Source organism: Lynx rufus, unplaced genomic scaffold (genome assembly GCF_022079265.1).
Source record: "Lynx rufus isolate CCGP_SWC_20201006 ecotype Redwood Valley unplaced genomic scaffold, mLynRuf1.p SCAF_7, whole genome shotgun sequence".
NCBI classification, from domain to species: domain Eukaryota; kingdom Metazoa; phylum Chordata; class Mammalia; order Carnivora; family Felidae; genus Lynx; species Lynx rufus.
In genome coordinates, this window is record NW_025814889.1 from 78,481,355 (window position 1) to 78,500,662 (window position 19,308).

Sequence of the window (19,308 nt, forward strand, 5' to 3'; positions counted from 1 at the left end):
CTCTCCCCAGGGGGACCTCCTGGCCTCACCACACCTCGGGGAAGACTGAGCAGTTTTTTGGGAAGCTCCCACCCCTGTCCCCATCGCTCTTAACACCAAGGGTTAGGAGTTAGAGAGTTGGGGAGAAACTAAAGCCTAAAGCCGTGGTGTTTGGCCCCTGGGGCTAACTAACCCTGATCCGTAGGGCTACCTACACCTCTGGATTCTGGATTCACAGACCAAGTCAAAGCCCGTTCTTACGTCGCCATCAAGGCCCCCGAACGGCATTCTCGGTACTTCTGTTTGTTTTTGTACATTTTATTAGAAAGGACTGTAAAATAGCCACTTAGACACTTTACCTCTTCAGTATGCAAATGTAAATAAGTTGTAATATAGGAAATCTTTTGTTTTAATATAAGAATGAGCCTGTCCAATTTCTGCTGTACATTATTAAAGTTTTATTCACAGAGCTTTTTGGTGCCCTCTGTCTTCCATGTGTGTAGACTGACCGCCCAGCTCTTGTCAGGGGAGCGGGGAAGGGAGCAGACGCGTGCTGAAGTGGCCTTGCTGCCTTCCTCGTTGGTTGGCCGGAATGACAATGACGACAGCATGTCGAAGCAGGTCGCATCAGAAGAGGAGCCAGTCTGAGTGCAGGGTCTCCCCTCCCTGAAACACCGGGAGCGGCCTGGCCTGGAGTGTGCAGGGCAGGGGGGTGGGGGGGGTGGCGCAAACCACACACGTTTTCTTGGGCTTTGTCTGTGTCTGCCTTTGTCTTTCAGCATTTTTTTCTCTGTACAAAAGAAGATCTCGATCCTGGTGTGTCAGCAGCCACCTAGCCTTGAAGGCTGCCTAAGAGCCCTGCTCAGATTGTGCTTCTCCCCTTGTAGATTGGAGAATAAATGCGATTCTCGGGGGACTCGGGTGATTTGAGGTGGGAGTCTTCCCGTGCTTCGTCGTCTTTTCAGTGTGTGGGTGGCGGGGCAGATCTTTCCTCCTCTCGGCCGCGGGAACCCAGGATAGCGAGTCCTAGAGGCGCAGAAGCTCAAGTTTAGCCGGGACCCTAGAGGCCGCCTAGTCCCTCGGCATCAGGCACTGGACTCCCCTGCAGCATCCTCCCCGTGCTGGCAGGCCCACGCCTTCACCCGCAGGCCATCTGCTCGGTAGCAGGCCCCTCCTCTGTGGAACTGGAAGCCTCCAGGTGACTTCTCCACAGGTGGTTGAGAGAGGTCCCTTTCTCTTCCATATAAGGTCCCTTCAGTTAACATTAGTTAGCATTATTGAAAACTTACTGTGTGGCTAAGCAATGAACCCAGAGTTGATCTGTGTATATTAACTGCTCCAATCCTCAAACAGCATTATTATCCTGTCTTTACAGATTAGGAACGGAGGAGGGTCGGAGAAGTGGGCAGTGAGGAGGTTGTGATAAATTGTCAGTGTAGCTCACAGGGTGGAAAAGACCTTGGGTCCAGGGTGTCTCGTCCCAGGCTGCAACCCCTAAGCCGTCTGCACCTTCCCGCCTGCACGGTCCCATGTCCCTCCCCCCCCCCCCACCCCGGGCCAGCTGCTCCCCACTGAACCCAGCTAGAGCCTGGGGCCAGGAGGGCACACGACATTCCATCCAGGCAGTAACTGAAAGCACAGGCTGGGATACGAATCCCAGACTGTGCCTGACTCCTGCGGGTCACATCCGAGGACCCCAGGACTGCATCTCATGGGCTGAGGAAAGCCCAGCTGCCTTGTCCTTCAGCCCATGTATGGGAAGTTGGTATTTTGAACTCAAGTGCAAGACCTTCTATGTTTACCCTGTTAAATTTATCAGAGAGTGTGCTCGTTGCTCCCAGCCTGTCAGTATTTAAAAATTCTGACTGTTGGGGCACCTGGCTGGCTCAGTCGGTAGAGCATGTGCCTCCTGGGGTTACAAGGTCGAGCTCTGCACTGAGTGTAGAGATTACTTAAAATCTAGGGGCACCTGGGTGGCTCAGTCAGTTACGCGTCCGACTCTTGATTTCGGCTCAGGTCACAATCTCAGTTCGTGGGTTCAAGTCCTGTGTCGGGCTCTGCACTGACAGTGTGGAGACTGCTTGGGCTTCTCTCTCTCTCTCTCTCTCTCTCTCTCTCTCTCTCTCTCTCTCTCCCCCTCTCTGCCTCTCACTGCCCCTCCCCACCTCTCTCTCAATAAATAAATAAATTAATTTAATAATAAATAATCTAAAAAAAATTCTGACGGTTAGCCACAGTTTTCCATTGTTCTCTCATCTGAGACTGTCAGGCTGGAGAAAATCAAGTAACTCACCTCTAAGAAGTTGGCTTGAAGTTTGGCACATAGCCCAATAACCCGGATCAGCTGCTAATTAAATTGTCCTTGTGCCCTAGCCATAATTCATTTATGGACAAAGATAGCTGCAGAAATCCAAGTGTCTCTGAAGTGACAAGGTATTGTGGCTGTTGAAGCTCTCTGTTGAAAAAGATGTGGTGGCTCGTAGTGAATCTCAACCCCGTTAAAAAGCCATCCTGTGACGGATCAGTCATCTTGCCAGGCGTGGACCGAAAATCCACCAGGCTATGGATTGCAGCTTCACCTGCACCATTCTGAACATCAGAAGGGCAACTTTGCTGGTACCTCTTTGTGTGCCTTGAAGGTTACCGACACTGTTTCCCCTTTGCAAGGCCCCTGTGACACAGGAGACCTGAATTCTTTGGAATAATATCTCACTTGGGTTTTTTTTCCACAACTCTTAAATTTTTGTCCCTGGCAGGTCATGTCTTCTGAGGTTTACAGTCTGGAGAACGTGCCTGCTAACTAGGACCAAAACAGAATGAAGGGTAAAGTAGAATTGAGGAGGCACTCAGGAACTTAGGAGGGATGCATAATGAAGGTGGCCTGAAGTGGGGAGGCTTTGGATCAAGCCTGGAATGGTGTACTGGGGTTCTCCCAAGGAGCAGAACCAATAGGGTGGACGGATGGAGGGATCGTTCAAGGAATTGACTCACTTGACTGTGGAGGCTGGCAAGTTTCAAATCAAGCCGACAGCTAGAGATGCAGGGAAGAGTTGATGGTGCAGTCTTGAGTCCAAAGGCAGTCTGGAGGCAGAATTCCTTCTTCCTCAGGGAACTGCAGGGTTTTTTAGGGCCTTCAACTGATTGGATGAGGCCCATCCGTGTTACCGAGGGTAATCTGCTTTCCTCAGAATCTGCTGATTGAAATGTTAATCACATCTAAAACATACCTTCATAGCAACATCTAGACGTGTTTACTCAAACAGCACCATGCGCCGGAAGTCGTTGAGCATCCCCTGGTCCGACAGGATGGGACTTAAGGAATATGGCAGAGAGCCGTGGGTCCCTCTAGGAATGCTCCTTGGGAACCAAGGATGGGTGCTAATGGGGTGGGAAGGTTTAAGGAACAATTGGATGGCCTAGGCTCTCTTTAATTTGTTGAGCAACCCTAAATGTATAAAGCAGGCGGAATGCAGTCTGTGGTCCTTGCCCTTCAAGACAGAGAGAGGGTTTGTACAGAGAGGACAATAAGGCAGATTCTGGCAAGTCCCGTTAGAGAATTATACGTAACGTATCATGGAAGCCTACACCAGGTGCCTGGGGAAAGAAAGGAGGCACCCCTGCCCTCCAGGGGCTCCCAAACTAGCAGAACGGACTGGCATGTAGGTAACCACAATGGGGTGAAGTACATGCTAGGATAGGGGCAGATACAGGACGTCCTGCGAGCATAGGACCGCCAGTGGGTTGGGGTCAAGGGAGGTGACATCTCTATTTTGTTGTAGGCGTTGGCCTGCTGGCAGAGGAGAGGAGGAGAGGGTTTTAATCAAAACGTGTGTCACCCTTCAAGAACCACAGATGTCCTCAGCTAAGGCTAGAGGCAAGGGAGCCAGAGCCGCAATGAGGGAGTCCGTTGGGGCTGTCACGTGCTGAGGAAATAAGACTTCATCCTGGGGGCCACCAGTGCCATCACTTGTCCTGTGACAGCTGCCTCAGCCTGTGCAAATCAGCACTTTTTCCTCTTGAGTCTGGACTTGATCTCCAAATTGTCCTCTATAGCATGAGTATGTGGAGCCGCCCTTAAGTTAAAACCTCTGTGGGGTTCCTGATTCCCGATGGAGGGAATAGGCCATTGGTGGGTTTTAGCAGGGGCGGGGCGAGGGGGGGGCAGCGATCCTGTTTGTGTTTGGAATGATCACAGTGCAGACTTTGGGAGGCAACCGCTGTGGTGGTGGCGCAGGGACAGCTGGAGGGCAGGGAGAGACCATGGGAGAACGCACAGATTTGGGGCATGATCACATGTGAACAGGCAGGGAAAGAGGGGAGCCAGCTTCAGTTTGGAGTCGATGGGAGAACCATAGTTGGGTGCACAACCCTGTCTCCTGGGGAGGGAACCAGGGACGAGCCACCAGAGCAACTGTGTTTGCCAAGAGGGCGGAGGACTGGGGTATCTGGGGCCCTAAGAACTGTTGTGCGTGTGTTTTTTTCTTCCCTTAAAAAAAATTTTTTTTAATGTTTATTTTTGAGAGAAAGCATGCCCATGCGCGCTGGTGCGGGCGGGGCAGAGAGGGAGACACAGAATCGGAAGCAGGCTCCAGGCTCTGAGCTGTCAGCGCAGAGCTGGATGCGGGGCTCGAACCCATGAGCTGTGAGATCATGACCTGAGCCGAGTCCGACGCTCAACCCGCTGAGCCACCCAGGCTCCCCAAGAACAGTTGTTTTCTGTTTCTCACTGTACGTGCTCTGAAACGAGCAAGGCAGGTAAAATAACATGTGCCCTGTGTCCTAGGAGTAAGTAGCACATGGGTGCTATGAGGCAGGCTGGGGGGCTAACCCTCCCTTCTTCTGTCAATCTCTCCTGTTTACATAGCTGGGGACACCCCATCCTCCCCACCCAAGAGGCAAGGTGGTCCCAGGCCTCTGGGCCACACTAGGCCCAGAGGCCACCCGTCTCCAACATAAACAAACTACCATATCTGCTTCGCCCTTACTCCCAGACCCCCTAGAATCGGCTCTTTGGGCTGTGCCAGATCCTGCTGCCGGGCTCCCCTGGGCCCCAGCGCCACACACAGACACTATCCAGTGGAAACTGTTGGGCAATAGGCGCCATTAGGAAAAACAACCACTCCCTGCCCAGTCAGCTGCCCACCGGCTGTCTGTGCCTCCCTCTGTGTCATGCAACTGGGGGCCCAGCCCCTCATTCCTGACCAGAGCGCCAGCTGAGTCCCAGGCCCTCTCTCTCCCAGTTCCCCAGCTTAGGAGCAGCAGCAGTACCCAGAGGGGAATCCCAGCGCGCTATTTATTATTCATTCTCCCCGTTCTGGAAGCAAACGATGATGCTGGAGCGGACATCGAGCTAGACTGCAGAGCGGCCTGAGCTGCCGGAGCTCTTGCCCTAAGTGCCCCGGCTTCCTGATGGCACCCTAGAGCTCGAGCACACGGAGCACGACGGTGGGGACAAGAGTCGGCTCTCCCCACTTCCTCCACCGGGCACTGTTGACTGTTAGGTATCCAGGCCGGGGCTCGTCCCAAAGGGGAGGGGTCTTCCGCAGACCTTGTCCATTAGGCGAGCCCACGCCGCAGTGAGCCCTATCCCAAGAGCTAAGAGCCAGGGCAACTGGAGCGAATGGAGGAAAAGCTGGGGAGCTCTTCTCAAACACAGACTGGCTCGGGATGAGCCACAGATTGAGTGCAGATGTCTGAGGGGCCAGAGTCATGGGGCTTTTGCAAGGAGGCCTCCCAGAGAGAGGTGTCCCAGCAGGCAGGCAGCGTGTGCAGCACGCTCCTCCCCACCCTCCCCTCCACCCCCGAGGTTTAAGGAGCCGCGGAAGATAGGATGGGGGGAGCAGATGCCATGCAAGAGCTTAGGAGGAAGTCGCAGAGGGTGGGAAAAGGCAAAGCGCCAGCGACCTCGCGTGTCTGGCGTGTGGAGACTCTTGCACAGAGGAGGCCCCTCCAGCTGTCCGCCCTCTCCTTGTTGAACTTCACCTGCAGCCCGGCAGCCCTGGTGGAGATCAAAAACACAACTTCCTAACTGGGCCAGCGGCGAGACTCCGGAACTCTGTGACCGAAGGGGAGCTTGGCATCTCAGTGGGACACGGACCCTCTTGTGCAGGAGAGGAGATGTGGGGGATTCCCTAAACCCCACTCAGATCCCGAGTGGAGCCAGGCACTAGCCAGACAGCCATTCACTCTGGTTTGAAGATTTTCCACCCAGAGACCCACGGCCACCAGAGGGCATCACCACCCCATAGTGTGGCATCCTGGGCCCCCCATCCCCTCCCTGGAGATACTGAGGAGATTGGGAGAAGGAAGCAGGCACACACACATATCTCTGAACTCTCTGAACTCTCAGGGGAGCAACTAGCAGCTGAATTAAATAGTCTCTGGAGGCCGGAGACCTTGTGTCTAGTGGGTACTAGGGCCTGTCCTGCCTCCATCCTTACCCCCCCACGGGTCTCAGTTTGCCTCCTGTGTTCAATGAGTGCTTGGACCACATCGTATCATTGCCAGGCCACAGGGCAGGCCCTTCCTTTCCAGCTCTTGGATTCCAGGACTGGAGGAAATCATGCCACGTGCCTCCCAGAAATTGCATTTCCTGGGCCCACACTTACTCTTTGGTTCTCCGGAGCTCTGCCTGGAAGAGGGGGAAACCTGAAGGAGGAATGTCTATTTTTTTTTTTTAATGTTTATTTATTTCGAGAGAGAGACCACACATGCCAGCAGGTGGAGGGGCAGAGAGGTGGGGGGAGAAAGAGAATCCCAAGCAGCCGCCGCGCTGACGGCACAGAACCTGACACGCGGCTCAATCACATGAACTGTGAGATCGTGACCTGAGCTGAAATCAAGAGCTGGACGCTTAACCGACGAAGCCACGCAGGCGCCCCTGAAGGAGGAATGTCTCAACAGGGCTGTTAGACGCGGGTGCCGTGACACCCGTGGTGTTCACTTGTCCAGCTTTCAGGCAAGGAGGTGTCCTTTAGGTCATCCCTGGGATAGGTAAGGTGGTGGTCCTTCGCACAAGGGATCCTACAGGGTGCCCTTTTGCTGGTCTCTTCAGGGATACGCACAGGAGTGAAGAGAAAAGAAACCAAACCACTGCCTCCCCTGCCTTTGCTCTCCTCCCCATCCCCACCCCCACCCCCACCCCAGATGCCGTCTGTCAGGAGCAGGCAGCAGACGGTCCAGGGGTCCATCTGTGCTGATGCTTCACAATAGAGTCCCATGTTTCCCCACCAACACCCCCTCGGCCCCTCAGCCGATGGCCACTTGGTGGTGCCCAGGGGGAGGTGGCAGGAGGGAGAGGAAGGGACTCAGCTCTTGGCTCCCAGCAGCCCCCAGTCTACCCTCTGCCCCCCACCCAACAAGCATCCTGCCATCTGGACTTGTGTAATTACTGAGGGGTGGCACAGACCGCTCCCACCCATAGCTCCTGCAGGAGCTGGGGCCCCAGGGATGGGGGGCTGAGGGAAAGACAGAGTCAAGGAGACAAGGAAGGACAGCGACTGAGACAGACCAGGGCACCGAGACAGGAGACAGCCTTTCCTTCCTGTCGGATGTGGCCACTTGCCTCTCTGGACCGTTCATGCCACCCGTCTAACACAGCGCATGTATATATAACCAGACCATAGACTCTGTAGCCCCAGTGCCCAGCCGGTACCCGGCATGGATCAGGGCATAAATGTAGGGGGAAGGAGAAACTGGGGAAGACAGCATCACATAGGGGTTAGGATGGCAGGCTCCGGTGCCGGGCTGCCTGGCTTTGAGCCTCCGTTCTGGCACTCAGTGGCCTAGAGCATGTTACTTAACCTCCCTGGGCCTCAGTTTCCTCATCCCTGAGGTACCGATTTCCTAGGGTTGTTACGAAGGCCAAATGAGTTAATACATGTATGTAACAGCACCCACAGAACGGTGTGCACGGCCCATGGTAAATGCTCAATAAATGTCAGCTGTAAAGGCATAACACAGATTTGGGAAGACTGGAGGAGAAGGGGACAGATGGGGACTGTACCTCCCCAGCCTCTGTTTAGTGGCCAATGGTGGGATGCGGAGGCCCCCAGCTTGTGATGCTGACGCCTTGTGGTGGCTAGCTGCTCTTTAGACGCCAAGACTGGCCTTCCACTTCCTCCTCTCACTTCTTATTTGGGCACCACTGACGACAGAGACTTCAGCTGGGCTGTTCCAGTCTCTCCCACTGCCTGGCAGCCACGGTAACACAGGGCGGGGGTGGGGGGGTGGGGGGGATGGTCCCGAAGACAGGGTCAGAGAATGGTTGAGCACATCCCCCAACCCTGAGCACCCACTCAGCTCAGGCACATTCCCCTCTCCATGAGTCAACACACAGTTAAGATCTTTCTGCTGGGAAAAGGGGTATCTGAGCTCCAACATCAGGAGCTGGGGGAAAGTTTATCTAGGAGGGACCACTCTCCAGACTCTCCCAGGGGACACGCCAGAACTACGCCCACGGGATCCCGGGTTTCCACCGCTTCCCTCTCCTCTTGACAGAGAAGGGGAGGCAGCCTTTCACCTCTTCTGGGGCAGCGGTGTAGAGGGGAGATCCCGGGCCCTCACTTCCTGGGGGGGTTCTGCACAGTCAGCTCAGGGTTATCTCTAACCTCCTTCAGGGATCTCACCCTTCCCCCTGTACATCCTTTTCCCCCTGCACAGCGCAGCCACCACTCTTCCCTTGCCTAAAGCCTCCTGCAGATCCCTGGATCTCTTAGAATCTTTCCCTGAGCCTCCCAACCTCCTTACAGTGATCCCTTTCTGTACCCTCACCACCAGATTCTCCATGAATCTCCAAAGCCATCCATCTCTAAATTTCAAATCTCGTGCACAAGCCCCTTCACAGACACACACACACACACACACACACACACACACACTCATCCCCTCTTCAGGTATCCGGGAGACCCCTGGCCCCGCCCCAGGATGCCCTGCCCCACTCCTCTTTGGCTAGGTTTTCCCCTAGCGGGTATTCGGGTCAAGACTTTCCCCAGCCTGGCAGGGTGTCGGACGCTGTGGGCGGGGCTCCAGGGCAGCGGCCCCCCTGGGGGCGGGGCCTGCCGCTCCAGGGGCGAGGCCACCCGAGGCCGCCCCCCAGCCCGCCCCCCAGCCCGCCCAGCTCGCCGATCCTATAAAGGGAAGCGACCTGCCGCCCGCCCGGCTGGCATCTCCGAGCCGCTGGTATTCCCGCCGCGCGGAGCGAGCGCCGCCACCGAGGGTCGCCGGTCGCCGGGCGCCGGAGCCATGACCCTACGCCGACTCAGGAAGCTGCAGCAGAAGGAGGAGGCGGCGGCCGCCCCGGACCCCGCCGCCAGGGCTCCCGACTCGGAAGTCGCTCCCGCCGCTCCGGCCCCGACCCCGGCCTCCGGTCCCCGTGCTGCAGCCGCCAGCCCCGGAGCCCCCGGGGACGAGCTGTACGCGGCGCTGGAGGACTATCACCCGGCCGAGCTGTATCGCGCGCTCGCCGTGTCCGGGGGCACCCTGCCCCGCCGAAAGGTGCGTCCCCACCCCCCAATTCCCGTGGCCCCCCAGCTCTAGGTACCCTCCGGTGTCCCTCCCTGCCCCGAGACCTGCTCAGCCCCTCAACATCCCGCATTTATGCCCGCTGACCCCACAATATATTCCTCGGGAGCCACCGGGTCCCCCACTTTCCCCGCCCCCCCCCCCCCCAGCCCGCTCTTCCCCACCGACACGTTTCAGAACCTGCTGTCCTTCGGCCAGTCTCCCGGGTCCCCTCCTCCGAAGGCGCAAGCCTCCCCGCGCCGCGGCCCCCGCCTCCACGCCGCCCCCAATCTCGGCGGCTCCCCACTCCCCACGCGCCGCCGTCGCGTCTCGCTCCTCTCCTTCCCGACTCCTCCCCAGCACCCCCTTCTCCTACTCGCTCCAGCTGCCCTCAACACCCCTGTGCCCCGCCCCCTACTCCCCCCCCACCCGCCCCCCGCTCAGGTGTCTCTAGGCCCCCAGGCCCCCAGCCTGGGCTTCTCCATTTGGAACGTGAAGGCCTAGAGCTGGGGTCCCGCCGCTCTCCCGGACGAGTTGAGGGTCCGAGAGCCCCCGGGGGGGAGAGGCGGGTGGACGAGAAAGTGTGTAGCGCCGCGGACTCCCGAGAGCTCACCCTTCCGAGGGGACGCTCGGATTGCTAGGCTCCGGGCCTGCCGCCTGGCCCTGCGTCGGAGGTGCGGGGCGCGAGGCTACCGCTCCGGGGACTTCGCTGGGACCGGACGCAGTGGGAGGGGTCGCAGGGCGCCCGCGGGGCAGGAAGGATGCGAGCCGCGCCCGCTCTCTGAGTCTCCCCCTCCGCGAGGCTCTTCCTCTGGCCTGGGGGGACCTGAGCGCTCAGAAAGGGGGACAGAAGACCCAGGTTAAAGAGGGGGGGGGGTGGCCTTCCCCGCTCAGTTCCCCCCTCCCCTGGCCCTTGGCTTCCCCCCACCACACACAATGAACAGCTTGTTGAGAATTTGCATTTTATGAAAATCGGGTTGAAAGACAAAGGGGTCTCTCTATGCTGCCCAGTCCTTCCACCCTGGTCCATTTGGGAACTCCCCTCACCCCTGAGGCTGGTCTTTGGTTCTGGAGAAAAGAGGGCTCACTTCAGTTCCTAGCCTTGGAGCAGCCTGGGGGGAGGGTTAACTAGGGCACAGACCAGGAAGGCCCTGGGCTGTTGAGGGCATACAGGACAAGGGCTGGCCTGGGATGGCTTCTCCCAAAGACCAATAATTTAGGGAGGGAGAGAGACTAGTTTCTCAAGGGCCCTAGGGAGGCAGGAACCCTCAGCTCTGACATTCCCTGTCACCACCCCCCCACCCACCCCCAGCCAACCAAACAAAACCTAATCTCTCTCCTAAGTATAGTGAGACTTAAGGACAAGTTTGAGATCTGTGTTTTTTGCTTTTGTCCCAGAGAGCAACAAAATATATGGCAATGTCGAGAGACACAGGTGGAGGTGGGTGTAGCTGGCCACCTACAGCTGGGATCCACAGTTGCTCCCTGAAACAGCCTGTACTTTGGGGGAGGAGACTTGGCCCCACTGTCCCCTGCCTTTCCATGTTCAGGCTGGGATTGCCTGCCCCTCCACGCTTGGGCCTCTGACCGCAGCTCCCCCAAGTCACTGTCGGTGGCTGAGAAATTAGGAGGACATGCCCGACTGGCACGGGTCTCTGGAGTACCTTGACAGGCAAGCCCAGGAGACCCCAGCCCTTCTTGGGGAACCTCTGGAAAGAGCCCCTGCCTCAGCTTGACGGGTTTGGGAGGCCTGAGCCCTGCAGACATACGCCCTGAGGACAGAGACTATTCTATCCAGATTAATGAGTCCCCCTTGCCTCCCAACCTGGGAGCTAGCACAGAACCATTAAGGTTCATGCATCTGGAAACTGGTAGGACTGTTGTGTCCCCACAGTCTCAGTTATGGGGTAGAGCCTTAGGGAGAACTGTGGAGTGATGCTGGAGTGGTACTGGGCAAACAGTTACACTGGCAGCAAAGCAGGTGTGGAACTGGGACCCGACAGGCAGGCAGCAGGAAGTGAGGTGCACGGTCCAGGGCTGGAGCCCAGGGGAGGGACCTTCCAGAATAGGATTCTCAGTACCTGCTCAAGAACAGTTCCCCTCTCACCTGCTCCTTCCTCTGTCTTCCCCCACAGGGCTCAGGATTCCGCTGGAAGAATCTCAGCCAGAGTCCCGAACAGCAGAGGTGAGTCACCAGCACCCCAGCCCCTGCCCTGGTCCAAAAGTGTGAGGTGCTGGGGTGGGGATGGGGGTGGGGGGGCAGCACGACACCGCTGTCAGCCCAGGGGGCGTCACTCTCCCACCCTTTCTGCACGGCTCCCTTGCTAGGAGTGAGGGGCAGGTGGGGGTGTGGGCTGTGCTATGGGGGTGGCAGAGAAAGGAGGTAGGGACTTTTGAGTCATCAGGTGTTCCTCATGCCACCCGCAGTCCCTGCCAGTTAGCCCTCCCTGGGGAGATCTGGATCTGGGAGGTGGAGGAAGCAGAAGCCTTCGGGCTCCCCTGAGTTCTCCCAGCCCCAGCGAGCTCCGGGGGCCCAGATCACAGCCCAGCTGGGTCCAGCTGCTTGAGTCTGGCTGCCCTGCCTGCAGAAGTCCAGTCCTATGCTGGTCCCAGCCTGTGGCGGCCCTCTTAGGAAGCATCGGAGGTGAGGGGAAGAAGTAGGCCCTGACCCCGGGCCTCGTGCTGGCCCTGGCCCTGGCCCATGCAGACTTGGGCCTGGCTTCTAAAATAGATCAGCTGACTGCAGCCTGCCTGCCGGATTGGCCTGTTTGGCCCTTGAGCTAAGAGTTGTTTTTATATTTCTAAAGGGTTGTAAAAATAAAAACAGAACAATGTATGACAGAGGCCGAATGGAGCCCACAAAGAAAGCCCAAAATATTTACTCTCTGGCCCTTTACAGAAAAAGTTCGCCAACACTTGCAGAAAACCCCGAGAGCGCGCTGGGGTAACACAGCACTTGGGTCACCCTTTTCCCCGCCCCAGCTCACACAGAGTGGGGGAAAGGCCTGCGTTTACAGTGGGGAGGAGTCAGGGCCCGGAGTTGCTGTGCGGCATTTGAGGGGCATCTGGGTCAGGCTGGGCGCTGCGGGCCTGGGTCTCCAGGGCCTTTCAGCGGCCGAGACTTGAAGGGGCCTTTGGAGGCTGCTTTCACTCTGCCCCTGGCCGGCGGGAAGGAAGGGGGTGGGGGTGGGCAGAGGAAACTCTGGGCTCCCCCAGCAGGCGGGGATCTGGAGGCGCTCCAGACCATTGTGTCCAGTGGGCAGGCCTTCAGTGCGGGAAGGGGCGGCCTCGAGGCTCCCCTCCCCACCCCACCCCCCCAGCCTCACATCTGGTGGGCTGGCCCGTCGCAGCTGGGAGGAGCAGCTGTGGTCGAGCCTCGTGACTGGCCTCTGGGGGTGGGGCCAGCCCTCTCCCCAAGGCTGTGGAGCCGAGAGGCTCAGGGCTGGGGCCGAATGTGGGGCCTCGGCTAGTCGGCTAGTCTCTCGGGCTCACTAGAAAGCTGGAGGTGTGGCTGAAAAACTCGGGAAGCCCATTCCCTCCGGGGGCCAGCCATTTCCAGAGCCTGCCTCCACTGGAGGCGAGATTGAGTCTCCACGGCTCCGTGGGGCGGAGGTCAGCCGGGGATCGGGACGGGCATTCCGACAACCCGCGAGGAGAGTTGAATTGGCGCTGGAGACGGTGAGCCCTGCCTGGATGTTCTGGAGCAGACCTCCAGCATCAGCCGAAGACCACGCTGTGGGACCGCCAAGCTCCTCTTAGTCCTGACAGTCTTGATGAGATGGCCCCTGTGTCCCTTTGCAGGAAAGTGCTGACTTTGGAGAAGGAGGAGAACCAGACCTTCGGCTTTGAGATCCAGGTGGGAGAAGCTGGGCACAGAGGGAGCGCAGGGTTGGAAGGCCACTCTGACAGATGGCCGGGCCCTGCCACACCCCTGGCTGATGGGCCCCTTGTCTGTTACAGACTTACGGCCTTCACCACCGGGAGGAGCAGCGGGTGGAGATGGTGACCTTTGTCTGCCGGGTTCATGACTCCAGCCCTGCCCAGCTGGCTGGGCTCACACCAGGTGAGGCCCGAGCCTGGGACACAGGGCCCTGGGGAGAGGGTAGGACCTTGCTCCCAAGCAGAGGGGGTGAGAAATCGCTTCTGAAACCCATTTCCTTTCCTCCTCCTGTTTTGAGAAGGCCAAGAAGAATGGATAGAGTGCGGGCTTGGGATCCAGGCAAACTTGCCATTGACTGTGTGACATGGAGCAGTCCCATCTGCAAAATGGGGGCACTAACATGCCTAGGGGTTCCCTAGGCACAGAGCCAGGACCTGGTAAATGGCAGATGTCGCTGCTGCTGTTTTGTCTCCTGGCCGTCTGGCAACCCAGCCCGTGCAGGAGCCGGGGAGGGGGCGACATTCCCTTAGATCTGCTCAGATACTGGACATCAGGGCCTCTCCTGTGCCGACCCAGCCCAACTCTGGGGTACCTGCGTGACGTCCTCTAACAAGGAAATGATGCCTCCACTGGGGGCCCTTGGGATTAGCCAAATCTAGAGTCCCCAGGCCCCAGGAAGGGGATTGAGACTGCAAGAACTAAGCCCCCTTCTAGCACCACTTTCTTCCCTAAGCCCTCACCTCCTTGCCCACTTACCAGCAGCCCCGGTAGCCAAGTGGTATGTTGCAACTTTGCAAAATAGTTTCATATTCACTCTCCCTCCTGATCCCTGAAGTAGCCACAGTAAGGATCACACACCCTTTTTATAGATGGGAAATGGACCCGTAGAGAATGTGGCTTGCCCTGTCTGAAGTCAGAAGATTCCGCAGCGGCACAGGGTGTCAGAAGCTGAGGTTAGCTCTCAGCGTGGTGCTACTCACCCTGACCCCTTCCTGTCTCGGCTGGGTCTCATGATAGCCTGTGGGCCAGACAGAAACAACCAACTCTGGGGGCAGGCAACCCAGGGTTGCTGAGAAGGCTCAGCCTTTGGGGACAGTTTCCTGAGGGGGGAGTGGAGGTGTTGGGTCTATGAGGGCCCTATGCTGGGGCGCTGGGCCAGGACAAGGTTTCCACACAGCCATCAGGAGTGGCAGGAGGGAATTCAGGAGCGTTCTGTGTATTACCCCTACCCTTCCTGGCTAGGGTAGGGGGCTGCAATTCTTCCATCCTGCCCCGTGGAACACAAGCTCACCCCCTCTCTGCCTGGCAGGGGACACCATCGCCAGCGTTAATGGCCTGAACGTGGAAGGTATCCGGCATCGAGAGATTGTTGACATCATTAAGGCGTCTGGCAATGTTCTCAGGTATGTCTGGACGCTGCCATCCTGAGGGTTCCTGAGCCCAGCTTCTCTCAGTGTGTCCGCACCCTGTGGGCTCACTTAGCCTTTAATTCCCCAACCTCCTCAGGCTGGAAACTCTGTATGGGACGTCAATCCGGAAGGCTGAATTGGAGGCACGTCTGCAGTACCTAAAGGTAGGGCAGCCCAGTTAACGTCCAGCCTCCACCCTCTTCTTCCAAGCTCCTGCCCCTCCGGCCCTCACTCTTTTTTTAGGGGCTCATTTACCTGTCCGAATATGCTTTTAACCTTCAGATTTCTTCTGTGCACTGCCTGATCCCTCCGTCTATACCCACCTCCTGCTTGTTTCTTGCTTAGCTCCTGACAGTGAGGCGGGGGGTGTCTCTTGCAGCAAACCCTGTATGAGAAGTGGGGAGAATACAGGTCCCTAATGGTCCAAGAGCAGCGGCTGGTGCACGGTGAGTAGATTGGGGGTGCAAAGGGTCCCTTTCACCCCTACTGATGTCCCTATGCATGCTCCCCCCTCAGCACTCGTGGGTTACTTCCCTCTCCAAAGTGAAGAAAAGTTTGTTGAGCTACTGCTATGGGTACAATATTGCCCTGGGCTGCTGCACACACATTTTTAGTTCCTTCTCCCAACAGCTTTCTGAAGGCGAGCGTTAGTATCTTCTGCATTTTACCGATAGGAACAGCGAGGCTCAGTGAGCTCGTTTCAAATGCCTTCCAGGGCTCTTGTGTCACAGTGGTCCTCATAAGGACTCCAGTGTATAATTCCTGTTTTACAGAGGAGGGAAGCGGGGCTTAGGCCAGGGGCCACACGGATGCTCAGCAGGAAGGAGCTGAGGTCCCCTCTCCATGCCCTCTGACAACGCTTCCTCGTGTCTTCTGCCCCTGCAGGCCTGGTGGTGAAGGACCCGAGCATTTATGATACATTGGAGTCGGTGCGCTCCTGCCTGTACGGCGCGGGCCTGCTCCCGGGCTCGCTGCCCTTCGGCCCCCTGCTGGCCGCGCCCGGGGGTCCCCGCGGGGGCGCGCGGCGGGCGGGGCGCGACGCGGACGACGCCGTCTACCACACGTGCTTCTTCGGGGGCGCCGAGCCGCCCGCCCCGCCGCCGCCGCCCCCGCCCCCCACCCGCGCGCCGGGCCGGGGCCCCGCCGAGGCTCTGGTGTCCGCGCCCCGGGCCGCGCTGAGCCGCAGCGCCAGCGTGCGGTGCGCGGGCCCCGGGGGCGGCGGGGGCGGCGGCGGCGGCGGGGCGCCGGGCGCGCTCTGGACTGAGGCCCGCGAGCAGGCCCTGTGCGGCCCCGGCCTGCGCAAAGCCAAGTACCGCAGCTTCCGCCGGCGGCTGCTCAAGTTCATCCCCGGACTCAATCGCTCCCTGGAGGAGGAGGAGAGCCAGCTGTAGGGGCGGGGCGGGCGGGGGAGGTATTTATTTATTTATTCGTTCCAGCCAGTGCAAAAAGGGGGCGGGGGGAAGGGGCGGGGGGCTGGGTCCGAGGGGACCCCAGGAGCCCAGCGCAGCAGCGGGAGAGGGTCCTTGCCAGCCCCAGCTGGCCTGCCGGTGCCTGGCTGCCTCTGCGGACCGCTGACCCCAGGCCCCAGTACCCTTTACTCCTCCTCCCCTGAACCACAGTGGGAGGCGGGGCAGGGAGAACCAGGCGAGCTTGGGTTGGGAGAGGTTTGGGGGCGTTCATCCTACATCTGGGTCAGTAGTGCCTTGTGGGGTGTCCAGGGAAGCAACTCCCCTGGAGGGGAGGAACCCTGTCCCACGAAGCCCTCTCCTCAGCTTTACTTGCTCCTCACCCTTGGCCTGGGGCGGCAATGGCCGATGGCCGGCCGGTCGCTCGCCCACCCTCCACACACATACAGAGTTCCAGTTAACCAGCCAAAGGTGCTGGTCCCCCTCCTTCCCGGCCTTGACCCCTAAGGGCTTGGCCCCCTCCCAGGGGCCTATAACTAAGTTGGGTCCTGCCGGGCAGGGGTCCTGGGTTCTCTAACCCTTGGGGGACAGGAATGGGCATGTCCAGTTGGGTGGGGGCAGCACAGACTGTTCCAGCATTTTGCATATTGTTGCTTCTGAACCACAAACTGTATAAAATTGATGGTTTTTTGCATCTGTGTCAGCGTGGTGACTGCCTGGTGGGGGGCAGGATTGGGGTCCCGCATGCTCTGACTCAAACACACACCCTGCCCCCCAACACCTCCCCCAAACACACACACACACACACTATATTTTACATCTTATTTGCTTGGAGCCTGCAGCCAGGGAAACAGTCTGGTGGATTTTAACTTACATGTATGAACCTGAACTAGAGGCCCCACACCCTCTTCAGAACTTGGGCCTCTTGTTTAAATGTATCTGGAGCCTCCCTTCCCAAATACCCACAACAGGTGGTGCCCAAGGCTTGTCTAAAGTCCTTAACTATCCCTGTGCAAATAACCGGTGCCTGGAACCCTCAGGGCCTGGGTCTCCCACAGAGACCTTAGCAACCAGCCACCCAACCTGTGACAGGCCTCACCAGGGACTACTCCATTGTTCTAGGACTCCTCAGCGGTTCCCCAGCATTCCTACAAGAAGATTCTAACTCCTATGCTGGGTTCTCTGACCCTTGCCTGCCTCATTTTGTCTCCCTTCTCGCTTTCTGCTCTGGTTCCCTTGCTGTACCTGGTATGTTTCAGACCCCATCCACTGGAGGCCTCTGCATTCACTCTTCTCCCAGTCGGCCCCTTCAGTACTCCGCTCTGCCTCCCAAAGGCCTCCTCACCCAGTCCAAAATGCAGTCACACCTTCCACTGGCTTTTTCTGTCCTACTACTCCTGACCAGCCACAACTGTCTCGACTTTGGGGGATTTTGGTGTTTGCCTGGCTCCCCTCTCCATTACGACATACACTCCTTGTAGCAGAGCCCAGGGACCTTTCCTGTCTCCTCTGCTGCTTTATTTCACGCCTGATACTAGCTCATAGTAGATGCTAGCTCAAGAACTATAATGTGTGCTCACAGCATCTCCAAGAGGTGGATGCCACCTTTCTTTGAAGTGACCCAGGGCAAGTGACCTGTCTAGGGTCAGACAGAGAGTAAGTAGCAGAGCTAGGCCTGAGACTTGAGGCTCCATGCCAGTGTTCCTCCCTGGCAGTAACCAGCACGCAAGGGGTGGCTTTAAGAGGTCTAGGTGGCACCCTCCCCCGGCCAGGCCACCTCCTACCCTCCCCCTCCTGCCCCACTGCACTTGAATGTGCCCCCTGCTTCCTCTCTTGCCCCTGGACCATCCCTTCACCTAGTATTAGGGTGATCTTTCCAAAAAGGAAATCGGATCACAACCCTCCTCACTTAAAATCCATCATGGCTTCCCCTGGAATAAAAGAATAAATTCCAAACTACTTCCTATGCTTATCCATAACATGTTGTCCCTCTGGGCAGACAAATTACAACAAGGCATCCCTTCCTCTGAGTTGACAGCAGCCACGCAGGTCCCAGAATTTGGCAACTGGGAGCCTTTGTGCAGTGCACAACCTCTGCAATTGTATTGGGATGCCTTGTAGGAGGCCCTCTGGGTTCAGGTCCCTATTTCTCTCTTCAAGCTCAAATTGTTTCTCCTTCCATGTCACTTCTCATGCTTAAGCCACACTGTTCTTCCTAGTCCTAATCCTCAAATATGCCCAACTCTTTCCTGTCTCTGCCCTTTGCCTATGCTGTGCTCTCTGCCTGGACACTCTTCTTTACAAGACTGATTCCTCCATAGTGACTTCAGCTTAAACACTTCCTCAGCTTTCCCAGATCAGATCAGTAGTTCCCATGTCCTCATTATTCTTTATCTTGAGCCCTCTAGTTATTTACTTATTTATTTAATTTTCTTTTCTTTACCACACTTAACTCCCCATTGGTGATTATACTGACTTCCTTTGTATAGATCTTTTGCCTTCCTAAGGCAGGAAACTCAGCCCTGTTGACATTGTGCCTCCAGGGCCTAACACTGGTGTGGTACACAGCAGGTGCTCAATAAACAGGAATGCTTCCTTGGGGCCAGGCCAGCAGAGGGTTGACTGGCCACCTCCCCAGCTCTCAGCCCTGGGGTAGGGGTGGTGAGGAGGCCCCACCTCTGCTCCAGCTGATGCTGGCAACTGTGAGCCCCTCTCCTGCTGTCCCTTTGGGGCTGGGTGTCAGCTCCAGCCAGGGTCCCTGCACCTGGCCGCGCTGCCCTCCCTCGTTCCGGGGAAGGGAAGACATTTGATTAAGCAAATGGAGCCTCCCTAAGCTCCCTGTTTGAACAGCTGCTCTGCAGCCATGACAAACAGCAGCTCTTAGAGGCTCAGGTCTAAGGGAGGGGCCCTCTCATACCTTTGTTCCCAGAGCCTGGGACTGTCAGGAGACCAGCTGCCTGGGCAGAGCCTAGCACCTTACTGGGGGCGGGGTCTGCAGGGGCCTCCCCGGCTTTTGCCTCCTAGCAGGGACACCCAGCCTCTCTCTGACCAGCCTGTTCCTCCCCTCCTCCCCTGCGGCCAGTCTTGGGGGTGATGTCGGTACCCCTCACCCAGGCTGAAGGGGCTCCTGGAG

At 57.7% G+C, this 19,308-nt stretch overlaps 1 protein-coding gene and 1 long non-coding RNA gene across 3 annotated transcripts; one reads left to right on the forward strand and one right to left on the reverse strand.

Moving 5' to 3' along the window:
- Positions 1 to 276: 276 nt before the first annotated feature.
- LOC124502134 (uncharacterized) lies at positions 277 to 3,548 on the reverse strand. Of its 2 annotated transcripts, XR_006959851.1 has the most exons (3): positions 2,971 to 3,548; positions 2,273 to 2,779; positions 277 to 1,005 (listed from the first exon to the last, which is right to left on the reverse strand). It is a non-coding gene; the product is annotated as an uncharacterized LOC124502134 (long non-coding RNA). The 2 variants fall into 2 exon arrangements; XR_006959852.1 differs by lacking the exon at positions 2,971 to 3,548 and having other exon boundaries at positions 2,273 to 2,879.
- A 5,674-nt stretch (positions 3,549 to 9,222) lies between these two features.
- On the forward strand, positions 9,223 to 16,160 carry TAMALIN (trafficking regulator and scaffold protein tamalin). Its single transcript, XM_047066090.1, has 8 exons — positions 9,223 to 9,474; positions 11,616 to 11,665; positions 13,282 to 13,336; positions 13,441 to 13,543; positions 14,670 to 14,763; positions 14,867 to 14,933; positions 15,149 to 15,215; positions 15,655 to 16,160. The coding sequence occupies exons 1-8, from the start codon at positions 9,223 to 9,225 to the stop codon at positions 16,158 to 16,160; spliced, it is 1,194 nt and encodes a 397-aa protein (XP_046922046.1).
- The last annotated feature ends 3,148 nt before the right edge of the window (positions 16,161 to 19,308 follow it).